This window comes from Erinaceus europaeus, chromosome 2 (genome assembly GCF_950295315.1).
Source record: "Erinaceus europaeus chromosome 2, mEriEur2.1, whole genome shotgun sequence".
NCBI lineage: Eukaryota > Metazoa > Chordata > Mammalia > Eulipotyphla > Erinaceidae > Erinaceus > Erinaceus europaeus.
Genome location: NC_080163.1, coordinates 204,220,997 through 204,240,264, shown reverse-complemented (window position 1 = coordinate 204,240,264; position 19,268 = coordinate 204,220,997). Strand labels below are relative to the sequence as shown.

The following is a 19,268-nucleotide window of genomic DNA, read 5'->3' as shown; positions in this document are numbered from 1 at the left end:
CAGCCAAGGTGCACGGATCGCATTCACCCTTCCCACCTTCTCTCTCTCCCTCTCTCCTCTCCTTTCTCCTTCTCCTTCTTTCTCTCTCCTTATCTCTCCTTTTCCCTATCTCTCTCTCTCCTCTCTCACCTTGCCCCATCAAACTCTGTCTCTATCAAAAAAAATTTTTAAAACAATGATCTCAAGGAGTCGAGGATTTGCTATGCAGGCCCATGATCACCCTGTAGGCCATTAGAGCAAGACAGCAACAGAGAGCTCCTCGGCCGGCCCATGGAGGTCAGTGTCCCCAGGAAGGGTGGCTTTGCAGGTTGGGTGCCACCGGTAAGAGGTGCAGTGCCATGTGTGGAGGCTGTGGCCCTTGGCGCTTACATGCCCCCTGCCTCAGCTCAATGCCGGTGACATCCAGAAAGCCTAATGGGAGTTAGACTTCCTTTTCAGTGATACTGTGTATCTGTGAAGGGAAACAGGCTAGGAGATGTTTTCATTCTAAGAAGTTTCTTTGAAACTGGTTTTCTTTTATTGTGGTTATTTTATTTTTAATAAGTGAATATGTGACAGTGAGAGAAACCTGATACAATAGTAGACTGAAAGATGGCAGCTTAGGTAGGAAGTCATAAAACTTTTCTGCTTTTTTAAAATTTAATTGGTGACTTACAAAGTAACCGGGGTATAACTCTGGACTGTTCCTACCCCCAGAGCTCTGTGTCCCCACTCCCTCCATTGGAAACTACAGTGGTTCTCCCCAGGTCACAGATAGGGGTTGACTATTATTTCTACAACTACATATATATACTTATGTATTTGTCCATTTTTCCTATGATCCTGCCTTCTCTTCCTTTCCAAGTCACACCTACACCTGTTACTACTTCTGAGTGCCCCTCCTTTTTCCCTCTTTCCTCTCTGGGTCCAGTTGGAATTGGAGTTGAGAGCTCTCTGGGCATCTTCCCCTGACATTTCTCCCCCTCTGGGAGTCTGGACCCACATTCTTTATGGGGAGCAGAAGGTGGGAGTTGTGGCTTCTGTCATTGCTTCTCCGCTGCCCATGGGTGTTGGCAGGTGGATCCACACCCCCAGCCTGTGTCTGTCTGTCCCTATTGGGGCAGGGCTCTGGGGAGGGGAGGCTCCAGGGCACACTGGTGAGGTCGTCTGCCCAGGGAGTCAGGATGGAATCATTGTAGTATCTGCAACTTGGTGGCTGAAAGGAGCTAAGATATAAAGCAGGACAAAATATTTAATAAACAGGAACCAAAAAAGTAGGAAATCAGCAGATGAGAATAGGGAATCTTAGGGTGGGAAGAAGCTAGGAAGTCAATGTTAGGCATGTTCCACGTGGCCCATGGCTTTAGTAATTATTGCTTGAGCTTGATGACTGACCTGTAGGTGGACTAGAAATATTGTCTGGGAGGATGGTGTCAGAGTTGAGAAGTGGACTAGAAAGCTGGATCAGGGCAGAGAGCAGCTCCCACACTGGAAGTCCTTGCGAGTGAGTTGTGGATGCTGTGAGCTGCAGGGTCTGGGATCTGCCAAGGTCAGGGAGGTTGAAACAGAGACACTGAAGCTGTGGAGAACAGGGTATTTCTCTAAGCCGGCGATGGAGGCCTTGGTGCTGCTGTGGGACCTGACGTACTTGTAGAGCCTGCTTCCTGGGGCTGCGCAGGAGGGCTGTGCAGGGGGTGCTGTGCAGTGTGACTGGCTCTGAGCCCTCGGGGATGCCTGCTCTCACACACTTTACCGCCTCCTGGCGCTGACAGCGGCATCGGCACTCGCTCACTCGCTCTCACCAGCCAGTGGGGAATGGGTAGCCAGCCTGGAGACTTGGCATGAGTCACATGAGTCCCTGTGTGGAGGCCTTTGGGAGGCTTCTCCCGGCTCACTCCCACACAATTGATTCTGGTTTGACATTGGTTTTCTTTTCTTTTCTTTTCTTTGGGTTGGGGGGAGGGGCTAGGCCTTTGTGGCTGCAGGATTCTACCATTCCTGGCAGACCTCTTCTCCTCTCCCTCTCTCTCTCTCTTATATTTTTTTAATTTATAATTGGATAGACAGAGAGACACTTAGAGGAGAAGGCAGAGAGGGAGAGAGACAGAGAGACACCTGCAGCCCTGCTTCACCACTCGTGAAGCTTTCCCCCTGCAGGTGGGGACCGGGGGATTGAACCTGGGTCCTTATGCACTGTAATAAGTATGCTTAACCAGGTGTGCCACTGCCTGCCCCCCCCCTTCTCTCTAGTTTCAGAGAGAAAATCCCAGAGATAGGGAGAGAACCACAGCACTGCTCCTCCTTTCAGGAGTTGCCCTCCACACCTGTGTGCTCTGCCAAGGGGCACTATGGTCTTGACCCCTCGCCCTCACACACTGAAATCTGTGCTTAACTGGGTGAACCTCCCCTGGTCCCAACATCCTTTTGAATGATACATGTGTCTTGTTCATTGGAATTTTGAGTACAAGGCTTGAGTAGAGTGACTGGGAATAGGGCACTTAGATTTTGTCTTAGTCTAATGAAAACAGGAACAATCCGTTTCAGTAAAACAAAGGGGTCCATGGACTGGGTGGTGGCACAGCTGGTTAAGTGCACATAGTACTAAGCGTGAAGACCCCACACAAGGATCCCGGTTCGGAGGCCCGGATCCCCACCTGCAGGGAGGTTGCTTCACAAGCGGTGAAGCAGGGCTGCAGGTGTTTATCTTTCTCCATCTCCCCTCCTCTCTCAATTTCTCTCTGTCCTATCCAGTAAAATGGGGAGTGTGGTGACCGGGAGCAGTGGATTCGTAGTGCCAGCCAGTACTGAGCCCCAGCAGTAAACCTGGAGGCTAAAAGGGGGTGGGGGGCAGCTGTACTGTGAGAGTCCTGTCATCAGTCTCCCAGGAGACATGGCAGGTAGGTCCGCCTTGAGTGTGTGTGTGTGTGTGTGTGTGTGTGTGTGTGTGTGTGTGTGTGTGTCAGAGAGAGAGAGGGAGATTCAGAGAGTGTGTGTGTGGCCCTCTTGTTAGCAGACTCTTTTCTCATGGGGTCAGGAAATTGGAGACATAAACAAACCCAGGTGCATAAAGTAGAATCATAGAATGGTTCGACCAGGAAAGAGAAGCTGCTTTGTTATATCATTCTTAACCAGAGTGTGTGTGTGTGTGTGTCTGTGAGTGTGTGTGTGTGTGTGTGTCTGTGTGTGTGTGAGAGAGAGAGTGTGTGTGTGTGTGTCTGTGTGTGTGTGTGAGAGAGAGTGTGTGTGTGTGTGTGTGTGTCTGTGAGTGTGTGTGTGTGTGTGAGAGAGAGAGAGAGAGTGTGTGTGTGTGTGTGTGTGTGTAAGTGTATGTGTGTCTCTGTGAGTGTGTAAATGTATGAGAGAGAGAGAATGTGTGTGTGAGTGTGAGTGTGTGTGTGTGTGTGTGTGCGCGCCACAGTCAAGCTGTTCTGCTTCAGGCCAACTTTTTGAGATAGAAAGGTGGGTCACCACAGCACTGAAGCTTCTGTCAGCGACTTAGAGCTCCAGCGTGGTGGATAGAAAGGTGAGGGCACCACAGCACTGAAGCTTCTGTCAGCGACTTAGAGCTCCAGCGTGGTGGATAGAAAGGTGAGGGCACCACAGCACTGAAGCTTCTGTCAGCGACTTAGTGCTCCGGCGTGGTGGAACCCAACCCAGTCAAGCACAGGGCAGAGCAGACACCCTCCCAGGTGAGCTGCCTTGCTGGGCCCAGTTTCCCAGAGAAGCAGGAGAACTAGACCCACTTACCTCCATGTGAGAAGCACCAGGCATCTTCTTATATAAAACTCAGTGTGAGTATGATCTGCTTAAAAGACTGTATTTCTGATTTGCTTGTTAAAGGGGATTAAAATAGCAGCAGACATCCTTGTGGTGAAAAACGGAAAGGTTGGTCCCCCCCCTTTTATTGGACTACTATTTTAGAAAACAAAAGGGTAAGAGGAATTATGAAAAATTAAGCTTTGGCTATGCATAGTTATATTGAGAACTCTTTCTTTGAGGTGGTCTAAAAGGATGTTTTTGTTAGGCTGCAACATAGTTGAAAATAATTGAGTTTCATCTGCAAGAAAATTGTGCACATGTATGTGTGATCTCAGCTGTGTAAACTATGCACATGTATGTGTGATCTCAGCTGTGTGAACTGTGCACATGTATGTGTGATCTCAGCTGTGTAAAGTGTGCACATGTATGTGTGATATCAGCTGTGTGAACGGTGCACATGTGTGTGTGATCTCAGCTACATAAGCTGTGCATGTTATGTGTGATCTCAGCTGTGTGAACTGTGCACGTGTATGTGTGATCTCAGCTGTGTAAAGTGTGCACATGTATGTGTGATCTCAGCTGTGTGAACTGTGCACATGTGTGTGTGATCTCAGCTACATAAGCTGTGCATGTTATGTGTGATCTCAGCTGTGTAAATTGTGCACGTCTCGTGTGATCTCAGCTGTGTAAACTGTGCACATCTCATGTGTGATCTCAGCTGTGTAAACTGTGCACATGTGTGTGTGATCTCAGCTACATAAACTGCACATGTCATGTCTGATCTCAGCTGTGTAAACTGTGCACATGCATGTGTGATCTCAGCTGTGTAAAGTGTGCACATCTCATGTGTGATCTCAGCTGTGTAAACTGTGCACATGTCATGTGTGATCTCAGTTGTGTAAACTGTGCACATGCATGTATGATCTCAGCTGTGTAAAGTGTGCACGTCTCATGTGTAATCTCAGCTGTGTAAACTGCACATGTCATGTGTGATATCAGCTGTGTAAACTGTGCATGTGTCATGTGTGATCTCAGCTGTGTAAACTGTGTGTGTCATGTGTGATCTCAGCTGTGTAAAGTTTGCACATGTGTGTGATCTCAGCTGTGTAAAGTGTGCACATGTGTGTGATCTCAGCTGTGTAAAGTGTGCACATGTGTGTGATCTCAGCTGTGTAAATTGTGCACATTGTGTGATCTCAGCTGTGTAAAGTGTGCACATGTGTGTGATCTCAGCTGTGTAAAGTGTGCACGTCTCATGTGTGATCTCAGCTACGTAAGCAGGACTTAGAGATGTTTTCCTCCCAAGCATCATCATCTGTTTCATATTTAATTGGAGATTTCTTTCATTTTTCTGATCCTAATGGCAACTCATCATCGAGAGACTCCAGCACGTTAATTAGACCTTGTGATCTTGAGGACTTTGCTTTATGGGAGATAGGCCTCACGCATGCTCAGTGACAGGGGTCAGCTACATGTCACGAGAAGCCCTTCCATTCCTAAGGCTCACAGGGCTAAGTGTCTGCCTAGTAAGTGGGGAGCTGGGGAGGCCCTTTGATTTGGAGTCTGGAGTCTGTGATCTCAGCTGGCAGTTTCAGCCGGGCATCAGACAGTCGGGCTGCACTGCTAGCAGCCCCCGCTGAAGGCCGCCGTGTGCTTCAGTGTTCACGTCGCCCTAGAAATGCAAGTCTTTTAGAAGCCTGACTTCCTTGGGGGGCAGGCAGTGGTGCACCCAGCTAGGGCACACCACATAGCACTAAGCGCAAGGATCCAGGTTCGAGCCCCCCCCCCCCAACGTCCCCACTTGCAGGGAGGAAGCTTCCCAAGCAGCAAAGCAGGTCTTCAGGTGTGTCTGTCTCCCTTATCTATCTCTCCCTCCTCTCAATTTCTCTCTGTCCTAGCCAATAAAATGGAAAAAATAGCCTCCAGGAGTAGTGGGTGGCACCAAGCCCCTCCCCTGGAGGCAAATAATAATAATAATATTAATAATAATTACTAACTTATTTGCCTTACAAATGACACAGAGAGACCAGAGTCCCCTCTTCAGCAGATGCTGAGCAGGTTTGAACCCAGGATCTCACATGGAAGTCCTGCCTTCCGCCCACTGAGCCACCTCCACAGGTCAGGGAGTAGTTTTATTGTTCACCTTGGGTGGCCCTGGGGGTACTGTTTGAAATGACTGGTGAGTCAGCAAGTGTACTAAGCAGTAGATGAGACACACACACCCATATTAATACGTACAGTCACACACACATATGTTCACACACACTCACAACCATGCACACATATCTCAGTCGCACACACATTCTCACATGCACACACACAAACACACACACTCTCACCATACTCACAGACACACACACTCTCACCTCATACACACACTCTCACAGTCACACACACACACACACTCTCTCACCATACTCACAGACACACACACTCTCATCTCATACACACACTCTCACAGTCACACACACACACACACACTCTCACCATACTCACAGACACACACACTCTCATCTCATACACACATTCTCACAGTCACACACACACACTCTCACCATACTCACAGACACACACACTCTCACCTCATACACACACTCTCACAGTCACACAAACACACTCTCTCACCTCATACACACTCTCACAGTCACACACACACACACACTCTCACCTCATACACACACACACACTCTCACCATACTCACACTCTCACAACACACACACTCTCACACACTCAGCTCACACATACACACTCTCTCTCACCACACTCACACACTCTCTCACCACACTCTCACAACACACACACACTCTCTCTCACACACTCAGCTCACACACACTCTCTCTCACCACACACACACACACACACACACACTCTCACCACACTCACACTCTCACAACACACACACTCTCTCTCTCACCACACACTCTCTCTCTCAACACACACACTCGGCTCACACACACACTCGCTCTCTCACCACACACACTCACACACACTCTCTCACCACACTCACACTCTCACACACACTCACACACACTCTCTCTCACCACACACACATAGACACACACACTTCCCAGTGCTCAGGGCCCTCCCTTCCCCTGCACGCCCCACCCCTCCCAAGGTCTTTGTCCCTCTCCCAGCCAGCAGCTGGTTCCAGCGTACCCCCAGTACTGAGACCCAGTGTTTGTGTTCCTGTCTTATCTGGGTGCTGGGCGACCTGCAGTTTCCATTGTTCCATTTGGCTTTCCCCTTTGTTTTCTCCAAGTGAGCTGTTACTTTAGACTTTAGAATCTGAAGGGAGTGAGGGGACTGTTCAGCCTCCTGGTGTTTGTGAAGACAGGTTGGCCTCACAGAGAGGCAGGCTGGGCAGACAGCAGTGATGCTGGAGGGACTTCAGATTGTCCACATTGGACTCACAGAGGCAGAGGGAGAAGTCTCTCAGTTACACTAGATCTTTTGAAGGGATTTTTTCTTATTTCACTGACCTAATTACTACTTCATAGTAAAGACCAAACTCCTTTGATTCAACTGGGAAGCACTGGCACCTCCCTGTCTTGTGGATATGCATCTGCCTCTCCCCTTGGACCCTGAGGGGGGGAGCCCAGTTCCCCTCCGTGACTCTATCTCTTTCTCTTCCTCCCTGGCCTGTGCTTCTCCTTCCCTTCCCCTCTGCCTGCCTCCATTAGGAATCTGCCCCATGCTGGCCCTCAGCTCACCCCAGAGTGAAGCAGGAGCAGGACCCCACACCACCCCATGCATGGGCACTGCAGACTGCTCACCTGGGAGGCGTGTGCAGGCATGTGCGGGCGTGTGAGGGCATGTGCAGGCGTGTGCGGGTGTGTGAGGGTGTGTGCAGGCGTGTGAGGACATGTGCGGGTGTGTGAGGGCGTGTGCGGGCGTGTGAGGGCATATGTAGGCGTGTGAGGGTTTGTGTGGGCATGTGAGGGTGTGTGCAGGCATGTGAGGGCGTGTGAGGGCATGTGCAGGTGTGTGATGGTGTGTGCAGGCGTGTGCGGGAATGTGAGGGCGTGTGCAGGCGTGTGAGGGCATGTGTGTGGGCGTGTGAGGATGTGTGCAGGCATGTGAGGGCGTGTGCAGGCATGTGAGGGTGTGTGCAGGCATGTGAGGGCATGTGTGGGCATGCTGCCTCCACAGCTGTTTCACTGGGAACAGGAGCTGCTTGTCCTGCAGGTGTGGGGAACACGACTGAGAGCACATGTGGCCATTGGGCTCCATCGACTCTCCCCCTCCTTGGGGTGCAAGGACTAAAGAGCTTTGGGAGATCAGACACCTGGGTGGAGTGGGGGGGACAGAACTGAGGACAGACTTGGGACACTCAGAGACTGAGGCGGTGGGGGACAGAGCTGAGGACGGACTTAGGGGGACACTCAGAGACCGAGGTGGAGGGGGACAGAGCTGAGGACGGACTTAGGGGGACACTCAGAGACCGAGGCGGAGGGGGACAGGGCTGAGGACGGACTTAGGGGGAACCCTCAGAGACTGAGGCGGAGGGGGACAGAGCTGAGGGGTGGTGGGCTGGGAGCTCAGAATTCCTGTTCTCAGGTCAGAGACGAACCCAGCCTGGCATCAGCCGGATCTGGTCACGACCCTGCTCAGGTCCTGCTAGTGCTCCTTAGAGGGAGTGTGGGGTGAGAGCAAAGGGCTTCAGACATGCGGGTCACACCCAGGTCTCTGAGTGTCCCCCAAGTCAGCCCTCCACTCTGTCCCCCTGGATGCCTGTGCAGACACAACATGCCTGGAGCTTCTTGTCATCAGCTGTCTGTGTGGCTGGGGGACAGGTGTGGGGACACCCTGTGCCTGGCATCCAGGACACTCCCTGATGCTCTGTGATGGGGACAGCTGCCTCTGGACTAGGAAAAGTACTGAGAGAAGGAGGGAGAGAGAGAGGATGAGAGAAAAAAGGGGCGGGAGAGAGAGTCACAGAGAGTGAGAGAGAAAAGGGGAAGGAAAGAGAACCACAGAGAGACAGAGTGAGAAAGAAAAAGGGAGGGAAAGAGAGCCGCAGAGAGACAAAGAGAGAGAGAAAGGGGAGAGAGATAGAGGCACAGGGAGACACAGAGACAGAAGCAAAGTGAGAGAGGGGAAGAAGAGACAGAGAGACTAGAAGGAGAAGGGAGAGACACAGAGAGACAGATAGAGATATCAGAAGAGAGGAGAGGAAGGGAGAGGGAGGGAGAGAGACACAGAGAGACAGATAGAGATATCAGAAGAGAGGAGAGGAAGGGAGAGGGAGGGAGAGAGACACAGAGAGAGATGGAGAGAGGGAGAGAGAGACATAGAGAATGAGAGAAACAGAGAGAGCCTGGAACAGTGACAGAGAGAGAGGTCCTGTCTCCACAGTGCAGCTGCACTGGCCTCTCTCCTGAGGGGCTGCAGCCTAGAGTCTCTCTTTCCGGGACAGACTCACCTTCTTCCCTCAGAAAGCCCTGGTGTGACTAGTTTGGAGGGAGGGTTCTGAGTGGCAGATGGGCTCTGTTTTGTTTACGGCTTGGCTTGGTCTAAGAGCGGTAATTGGTTCCCCCGGGTGCGGGTGCGAGGGAGTCGCCGCCTCACCAGTCCCGGGGAAGCTGCTCTAGTAAAGTCCACGTGCTGTTCAGGATTTTGCTTTGTGAGAAAACTTGCCGTCTTCTCGGCAGCTTGCTGTACCCAAGCCCACACTTGTCTTCAAAGTCATACAAACACTTTCTCTTCCTTTATCCTTTTGCTTTAATTTCCGCTGGACTTCCAACAGGAGAAAGTCTACACTGCATATAGCATACATGTTCTTTACTTATTGATTGATTTTTTTTTTAAGTTTTCTTTTTTATTATTAGTATTATCTTTATTAGATAGAGATAGCCAGACATTGGCAGGGTGGGAGTGATAGGGAGAGAGAAAGAGAGACACCTGCAGCCCTGCTTGGGGACCAGGTCCTTGAGCATTGTAACATGTGTGCTCAACCAGGTTCACCACCACCCAGCCCAGATGTTCTGGAAAAACAGTGATGTTGGCGGTCGGCTGGGGTGCAGACAGTCGAGCGCACATATTCCCACGCACAAGGACTGGGGTCTGAGCCCCGGCTCCCCACCTGCAGGGGAAAACTTCACAAGTGGTGAAGCAGGTCTGCAAGTGTCTTTGTCTCTGTCCCTCTCTGTCCCTCTCTGTCTCCCTCTTTTCTCTCAATCTCTCTCTGCTCTGTCCAATAAAATGGGAAAATGGTTGCCAGAAGTGGTGGGTTTGGATGGGGGCCGGGCGGGCGGGCGGTAGGTGGCGCAGCAGGCTAAGTGCACAGGTGGTGCAAAGCGCAAGGACCGGCATGAGGATCCCGGTTCGAGCCCCCGGCTCCCCACCTGCAGGGGAGTCGCTTCCCAGGCGGTGAAGCAGGTCTGCAGGTGTCTGTCTTTCTCTCCCCCTCTCTGCCTCCCCCTCCTCTCTCCATTTCTCTCTGTCCTAGCCAACGATGACATCAGTAACAATAACTACAACAAGAAAACAACAAGGGCAACAAAAATGAGGGGGGGGAAGAAGTGATGGATTTGTAATGCCGACACCAAGCCTCAATAATAACCCTGGAGGCAAAAAGACAAGACGAGACAACAACAATTATTTTTATTTACCAATTAGTTTTGAAGAAAAACAATCAGAAGAACAACCTACAGGGTCTGGTTTTCTTAGATTCTTTGGGTAATAAAGGAAAATCATTTGTATTCATTTATATAGCAGAGACCAGAGAGTGCCCTGCTCAGCTCTGACTGATGATGGTGCTGGGTTTTGAACCCAGGGCCTCAGGGCATCAGAGAGAGTCTGTTTGCACAGCCTTTATGCTGTCTTACCAGCACTAGTAGTAGGAGGAGGAGTTATTTGTTTGTTTTTATCCAGAACCCTCCTCAGCTCTGGCTGATGGTGGTGCTGGGGATTGAACCCGGGGCCTCAGAGCATCTTGCGGAACCCCTGTACTGTCTCCCTGCCCTTCCCTGTGAGACTCTACTCAGCCTGCCGCTCTGCAGTGTACCTGCCTGTCCGTGAGGGGGCTGCAGCTGTGGACCCAGACTTGGGGGTGGCCCCCGCAGGGCCTCATGACCATGAGCTGCAAGTCAGCTGCTCGGGCAAGCGCCTGCTGCCTCCCCGTCTCTGGGAAGAAGGAGGCGTGTTCTCCTTTGGATGGGGTACGGGCTTTGGGCAGTGTCCTCAGCGTGGGGTGGCCGCCTCAGGACTGTGCCCCAGAGAGGGACAGAGAGGGGCAGGGTCTCCAGCACCCCCAGCCGTGAGGAGCATGAGCAGGAGACCCCGCCGCCCTCCTTGTCCGCCTGTCCGTCGCCTACGGCGGTCTGTGAGTGACTGCTGGCCCCGGTGGAGGTTGAGCGCAGGCCCGCTCACCAATCGATAAGCAGGGTCTCTCGTGCACAGCGAGGTTGCGCCCTCCACCTAGCCGCGGCACCCCCTCACCTCACCGGCCCTGTGGAGATGGTGTTGGGGGGCACTGAGAGCGGCTCCCGGGGCCGGGCGCAAGGGTCTGAGGCCATCCTTCAGGATCCGTCCCTGCCCGGGGACGGGTGCTGCCCTGGGAGCTGGTGTGCAGAGCGGCTGGGCTCAGGTCCTGGGGCACCGAGGCCCCTGAGCTCATGTCTCGGCTGGCTGGCAGCGTCGATCGGCCACAGGCTCCTCTGTCTGGGGGCTCCCGGGTGCTCCCCCTGAATCCAAATCAGAGTCCCGCCCGCCCGGCCTGGGGGAGGACACTGCTCTGAGCTTTCTCAGCTGAGTGATAACTGCCAGCACCTTGGGGACGCTGTCTCGGGAGGCCAGTGCAGCTTGACCCCAGCGCCGTGTTTTGCTTCTGGGTTTCTGTGGCCTTGTTCTCCAGGGAAGAGAATGTTCGCAATAAGTAAATGCGGAGATGTGCTTTGCCCAGTTCATCCCCGCAGGGCTTGGGGCCAGCTTAGTGTTGTTGACGGAGACCACCGCTGACGGCGTGTTTCTAAGAAAGCATAGCACTGCAGAGTAGGCCTGTGTAAAATAACCTCGCTGGGGCTGGGAGGTGGCACAGCTGCCTGAGCGCACATGTCACCCTGTGCAAGGACCCAGGTTCAAGCCCCCGGTCCCCACCTGCAGGGGGGAAGCTTCATGACTGGTGAAGCAGGACTGCAGGTGTCTGTCTCTTTCCTTCTCTGTCTCCCCCTTTCTTGCAATTTCTGACTGTCTCTATCTAATAAATAGGTGATTTGAAAAACTTAAGTTTTCAAAAAAAAAATAATAGTAAGTAAAATAAAATAACAGCCCTATGTGTGAGGGCCCGGGTTGCCACCTGCAGGAGACAGATTCATGAGCGGTGAAGCACGGCTGCAGGGACACAGTCGGCATCACACAGTGGGGATCTGTTGGCATTCCTTTTTCAGTAGCCCTGTTCTCTCTGACCACTGTCCAGTGTCACCTGAGTCGCCGTGTCCAGTGACTGTGCACCTGCCTTGACCTGTCTGAAACTGTGACAGTTGTGTGGCCATCACAGGACTTGTTCCTGTGACTGTCTGTCTGACAGCAGCAGAGACTGCACTTGACTTTGGCTGGGCTGAGGTGGCCGTTGGGCTCACTCTTCTGTCTCTCATTAGTCTGTCTGTCTGTCTGTCTGTCTGTCTGTCTGTCTGTCTGTCTGTCACTGGGAAAGCAACCTATAGTGTGTCTCCTGTGTGTGTGGACATGTGTCTCTGTGTGTGGACAGGTGTCTCTGTGTGTGGACAGGTGTCTGTGTGTGTGGTCAGGTGTCTCTGTGTGTGGACAGGTGTCTCTGTGTGGACATGTGTCTCTGTGTGTGGACAGGTGTCTGTGTGTGTGGTCAGGTGTCTCTGTGTGGACAGGTGTCTCTGTGTGTGGATAGGTGTCTGTGTGTGTGGATAGGTGTCTATGTGTGTGGACAGGTGTCTCTGTGTGTGGATAGGTGTCTCTGTGTGTGGATAGGTGTCTGTGTGTGTGGATAGGTGTCTATGTGTGTGGACATGTGTCTCTGTGGACATGTGTCTGTGTGTGTAGATAGGTGTCTATGTGTGTGGTCAGGTGTCTCTGTGTGTGGACAGGTGTCTCTGTATGGACAAGTGTCTCTGTGGACATGTGTCTGTGTGTGTGGATAGGTGTCTCTGTGTGTGGACAGGTGTCTGTGTGTGTGGATAGGTGTCTGTGTGTGTGGACAGGTGTCTGTGTGTGTGGATAGGTGTCTCTGTGTGTGCGGACAGGTGTCTCTGTGTGTATGGACAGGTGCCTCTGTGTGGACAGGTATCTCTGTGTGTGCAGACAGGTGTCTGTGTGTGCGGACAGGTGTCTCTGTGTGTATGGACAGGTGCCTCTGTGTGCAAACAAGTGTCTCTGTGTGTGGACAGGTGTCTCTGTGTGCAAACAAGTGTCTCTGTGTGTGGATAGGTGTCTCTCTGTGTATGGACAGGTGCCTCTGTGTGCAAACAAGTGTCTCTGTGTGTGGACAGGTGTCTCTGTGTGTGTGGACAGGTGTCAGCCCCATCCGCCACCCCCACTGGCACAGAGCAGTGCTGGCCTTGTCCTCTCCTGAAATCACTAGATGTCAGAGTGGTCATCCTGAGGAGGGGCCCCCAGTCGCCCCCTCTGCCCTGCCCCCTCTGTGTGGGGTGAGGCAGCCATGGGCATGCAGGGAGACCTGCCCCTTGTGGGCCAGAGGGAAGCCCGCCTGGCTGTACACTGTCCATCCCCCCATCAGTGACCAGCCAGACACTGGGCACCACTCTGCCGGGACCCTGACACCCCCATGGCCCCCACAGAGCCCCACGGGCATAAGGCTGATGCCTGTGAGGCCCTGCAGAGGGGCAGGTGGAGACCCCCATCCATCCATGGATGGAGTTCAGGGAGCACGTTTGGGGCGGCTGAGGGAGCACGGTCCTTGGGGAGGATGGGGGGGGAACATCAGAGTGGGGTTAAGGCAGCAGCATCCTGGGTGTGGCTTCAGGAGCACTGTCCTGGGGAGGAGTTTGTGAGCACCGTCCTGGGGAGCACCTTCCAGGGAGCATCATCCTGGGATCGCCCTTGGGGATCACCATCCTGGGATCCCCCTTAGGGAGCATCGTCCTGGGATCCCCCCTTGGGTAGCACCATCCTGAGATCCCCTTAGGGAGCACCATCCCTGGGAGGAGCACCGTCCCTGGGATCCCCCTAGGAGGAGCCCCGTCCCAGGGAGGAGCGTCCAGGGAGCACGGCGCAGAAACCGGCTGACGGCCCCTCTCTTGCAGCGGTGCCCTTCCCTCCCAGCCAGCGGCTGTCGGCCAAGGAGGCATTTGACGGGGATGGGCGCCCACGGGTGGACGTGCTCAAGGCGCACCTGATGAAGGAGGGCCGCCTGGAGGAGGCCGCGGCCCTGCGCATCGTGACCGAGGGCGCCGCCATCCTGCGGCAGGAGAAGAATCTGCTGGACGTAGACGCACCCGTCACAGGTCAGCCCGCCCGCGGCTGCGCCCCCAGGGGACCTGCTGCCAGCCTGCTCCCCCAGCCAGACCCCGCCCAGGCGGGCAAGTCAGCACCCAGCACCAGAGGTGTTTCCCTTGCACTCTCGCCCCTCCCACCCGGCCTCCCCTGGACTCTCCAGCACAACACCCCAAGTCTGTCTGTCTCTGTCTCTCTCTCTCTCTCTCTCTCTCTCTCTCTCTCACTGCAGTTAGGTAGATCCTTTACTAGAAAGGTGAACAGGCTGCCTGAGGAAGCACAAATGGGGGGGCCCACGCGGGAGGGCCGGGCGGGGCCGGGCCAGCTCAGCCCGTTGGAGAGCTGGGCTCTGGACTCCTGGGCCTCTGGCTCTCTTCCTCACACTAAATAAATAAAAGCACCCGCAAGGGGTGGAGTGCCCAGGCCCGAGAGGTGGCTCACCTGGCAGAGCGAGCACACTTTATCACAGTGAGACCTGGGTCCGAGCCCCGGCCAGCCCGTGGGAGCACAGCCATGTGCTAGGGTAGCTTTGGCCGGCGCCTCCGCGTCTTCGCGTCTCTCCCTCTCTGGCAGCCTCTGTCTGGACACCCGAGAAGGTGGAGGAACGTTCGGAGGAGGGAGAAGCCTGTCCCCGTCCTCACGCTCGGCACTGGGAGGCACCGGGCGCGCCTCATGGGGCTGCAGGCGGTGGCCCAGAGCCAGCGTGGGGCACTCACTCACGTCCGTGCGCTTTTGCTTCCCTGGGGCTCTGCGCCCACGGGCCCAGGCGCCTGCAGACCCCTTTGCCCACCTTTTACGTGTTTTGGGGGCCCAGCTCCATGGTGTAGAGCCCAGATTGCCACCCGAGGCTCCTCTCTCTCCTTCTCTCTCCCTCCTCCACCCGTCCTGAGAAACAAACAGATCAGTTGAGGAGCTGTGCCTTGTCCAGAATCCTCCTGGTGTGGATGGAGTCAGGTGTCACAGCTTTTGACCTCCCCTTCGTGGGCTCTGCTAAACTGGCAGGTTTTCACACTGAGAAAAGTCCAAAAGCAGGAGCCGGGCAGTGGCGCAGCTGGGTGAGCACACATGTCACAGGGCACAAGGACCCGGGTTCGAGCCCCCGGTCCCCACCTGCAGGGGAAAGCTTCACAAGTAGTAAAGCAGGGCTGCAGGGGTCTCTCTGTCTCTCTCCCTCGTTGTCTCCCTTTCCCATGTCAGTTTCTCTCCATCCATCTAATAAAAAGATCAGGGGCCAGGCCTTGGCGCACCTGGTTAAGCATAGTATTATGCACAAGGAGCCCCCCCCCACCCCGCAAGAACCTGACTTCCAGCTTCAGAGTGGTGAAGCAGGGCTGCAGGCATCTCTTTCTCTCTCCCTCTCTATCTCCCCTCCTCAATTTCTCTCTCATACCCAATAAAATAGCAAGAAAAAAAATCAGGACAAATAGACACCGGCAACAGTGGATTCATAGTGCCAGCACTGATCCCGAGACAACCCTGGTGGGAAAATAATGATTGTAATAATAATAATAGATGTTAAAACTACACAGAGCTGGGGTTTGGGAGCTGCCTCACTCGCCAAGGGCGCACGCACTCGACCGAGGGCAGGGACCAAGTCCCAGGCCGCCCCCCATGGGCTCACCTCACACCTGGAAGCTGGGGGGGGGGGGGGCCTCCGCATCTCTGCCCTCTCACCCACTGTCTGTGGAGAGTGTGTTGGTGGTGGCGCCGGCAGGCAGAAGCCCCACGAGCAAAGTGAAGGCAGGTAGCCTGCGGGCTAGTCTGTGTCTGACTACCCAGACGGGGGCGGGGGCTCCAGCCTTCTCTCTGCTTGGTCCTCGGCCCTTTTAGACACAGGCACTGGACGTGGTGCCGTCGGGGGGGAGTGGGTGGGGAGCAGGGGCTCGAACCCAGGTCCTTGGATGAGGTCATCTGTGGGGGGAGCCAGCTGCCCCTCCCTCAGGTATCAGCAGTTGGATGGTCTCTGTTCTACAGAAAGAGTGTCCAGGCCCTGCAGCACCCAGGGCCATGGGGTCCTGGAGGGGCTACAGCCCAGCAAGGGGGGAGCTGAGAGTCCCCGCGGGGGTCCCAGAGCCCCAGGGTACAGCTGCGCCCAGGCAGAGGGGCATGTTGGGAGGGCAGCACCGGAGCAGGTCTCTGGAGGGACACGTCCTCCCAGGGCTGCAGCTTCCTGCCAGGGAGGAGCCCGGGCTCTATCCCTTGGGCAGGAGGGGCCGTAGGAGCAGAGGGCTGGGTAAAGGGCTCGCTCCTGAGGGGTGACGCCAGCCACACCGGCACCCGGGCCCCTGCCTTGAGCAGGCGCACGGGGCTGCTGCTCCTCCGGGCGGACGGATGGACAGACAAGCCAAGGGTCGGCGTGGGTGCCAGCAGATGCCACCACATGGTGGCAGCCCCCGCCCAGCTCCTGTGGACACAGCTCTGCCTCCTCCCGGGGAAAAGCCATCTTCCCGCCCACCACCTCCATCTGCTTCTCCTCCCAGACTCTGGAACTCTGCCACAGAGACACGCGTGTGTGTCTCCCGTGCCCAGCGAGCAAGCGAGTGAGAGAGAGAGAAGGGCAGAGAGAGAGAGAGAGAGAGAACACAGAGGAGCAGGAGCTCAAACTTGGGCTACATGCAAGACACACAGCCCAGCCCTGAGCTTTCTGGCTGATCTCAATTAACATGATTCCTTCATCATTCTTCACAGCTGAGTAGTATTCCATTGTGTATCTAGACAGCTTTCTCAGCCACTCATCTGCTATTGGACACCTGGGTTGCTTACAGGCTTTGACTGTTACAAATTGTGCTGCTATGAACATAGGTGCACACAGATCTTTTCAGATGGGTGTGTTTGGTTCCTTAGGATCAGTCCCCAGGAGAACAAAAGCTACAAAAGTTTACCTGGAACCAGTTGTCTCTCAGGGATCAGCCCCCCACCCCTCATCCCCACTCCCAGCTCTTGGGGGGGGTCTCTGTTCCTGCCAGGTGTCCTTGGGACAGGGATACTGGCTGTGTTATGGTGACTGATCCTTTGTGAGCTCCCTGCCCCTTGCCTGCTGTTACCCCTTTACTTCCTGCTATCTGACTGCATAATGATTTTACAGTGTTTGTTCCCCCTGAAGCTCTTTCTGCAAAACAAAGAGCAAAAAAAAAAAAAAAAAAATGGATGTGGGGTTTCACGCCTCTCTGAGGAGCCATGTTGCTATGGCAACCTCCTCCTCCTCCCAGTGCGGGCTGTGCATTATGAGGAGAGAACCATCTGGAAGCTCCCTGCTGCCTGGGAGCTGGGAGCCTGTCTGTCGAGGAACCGCTGGGTCACAGGTGCATTCTCCTGTGAGTTCTGGGAGCTCAGCGGCCATGACTCATCTAAGACAGAGAGAGAGAGAGAGAGAAGCAGATGCCACTCTGGCTCCAGTGGGCCAATGTTCGAACCCAGGACCCTGTATGAGCAGCCCTAACCCCCTCAGAATTTCTGTTTCTAGCCAATAAATAAATAACACTTTTAAAAAGTCATGAAAATATCTGGGGTATTATCTGGGGTCAACTCCTGACCCACCATGCCCATCTGGGACCCACCATTTCACCCCTGACCCACCATGTCCATCTGGGACCCACCATGTCCACCCTGGACCCACCATGTCCACCTGGGACCCACCATGTCCACCCCTGACCCACCATGTCCACCCCTGACCCACCATGTCCACCCCTGACCCAGCACATCCGTCCAGGGGTGTGAAGACTCCTGGGAAGGCAGCTGTTCCCCCAGAGTGTCACCATGTTGAGAGGAAGCACTGCTCCTGCCGGGCCACACCCTGGGTGCTCCTGAGGCTGTACCTGGGTGCTGTTAGGATTCTAGCTGGGTTCTGTTAGGATTCTAGCTGGGTGCTGTTAGGATTCTAGCTGGGTGCTGTTAGGATTCTAACTGGGTGCTGTTAGGATTCTAGCTGGGTGCTGTTAGGGCTCTGCCTGGGTGCTGTTAGGATTCTAACTGGGTGCTGTTAGGATTCTAGCTGGGTGCTGTTAGGGCTCTGCCTGGGTGCTGTTAGGATTCTAGCTGGGTGCTGTTAGGCAGGATCCCCAGGACCAGGATGCCTCCCCCAGGGCCAAGCCACCCCCATATCCCCACCTGAAGCTCAGTGGAGCCCAGGGGCATCCAGAAGCACTGGGTGCGGGGGACACTCAGGATCCAGGGGCACTGGGTGCGGGGGACACTCAGGATCCAGGGGCACTGGGTGCGGGGGACACTCAGGATCCAGGGGCACTGGGTGCGGGGGACACTCAGTCCATTCCCCACCTGTGTGGGGCAGCCAAGGCTCTCCCCAGGGTGGGGCCTCCACTCAGGGCTGCAGCTACCCCCTCTCCTGGGACACCGCCCCACCCCTGGCATCACCCACAGCCTGTACATGCAGATACAGTAACACACACGCACACAGACGCACAAACACACACAAGCATAGATTCATGTGCTTTCCCTGTGACTATCCCATGTGAAAGAGAACTGGTATTTTATCATCTTAAAAGCAGCAAGATGGGGAGTTGGGCGGCAGGGCAGCGGGTTAAGCACACATGGTGCAAAGCACAAGGACCGAAGTGAGGATCCCAGTTCGAGCCCCGGCTCCCCACCTGCAGGGGCGTCGCTTCACAGGCGGTGAAGCAGGTCTGCAGGTGTCTGTCTTTCTCTCCCCCCTCTCTGTCTTCCCCTCCTCTCTCCATTTCTCTCTGTCCTATCCAACAACGACGACATCAACAACAACAATAAAAAAACACCAAGGCAACAAAAGGGAAATAATAATAATAAAAAAAAAAAACGCAAGATGAGAATTCACTGAGTTTTCCAGTGAAAACTGAGGCTGTCCCCAGCCACCCTGTGTTCTGAGTCTTGTGAGACCAGGTGGGCATTTCCAGAAGCCTGCCAACTGAGACACCTGGACCGTGCACTGAGCCTGTGTGGCCCAGGGCTCAGCCAGCAGCTACAGGCTGGGGCTCTGCAGGTGGCCGGAGGCCTCGGCAGGCCAGCTGGGAGGTGAGGTGTCTCCCTGCTCTCTCTGTCTCTGCCTTCAGGAAGTTAGAAGCTGCAGTGGGTGCTGGGTCTGTGAGCTCTTTCCTCGTGGGAGGCGTTTCCC

At 54.5% G+C, this 19,268-nt stretch overlaps 1 protein-coding gene across 3 annotated transcripts in view; it reads left to right on the top strand.

The window, feature by feature from the left end:
* PPP3CA (protein phosphatase 3 catalytic subunit alpha) overlaps positions 1-19,268 on the top strand; it is a 108,164-nt gene that overhangs the window by 54,386 nt on the left and 34,510 nt on the right. For all 3 annotated transcript variants that reach the window (XM_060186351.1, XM_060186350.1, XM_060186352.1), the window contains exon 2: positions 13,975-14,175. In XM_060186351.1, the coding sequence (XP_060042334.1) occupies positions 13,975-14,175 (201 nt within the window). The remainder of the gene's footprint in view (positions 1-13,974; positions 14,176-19,268) is intronic.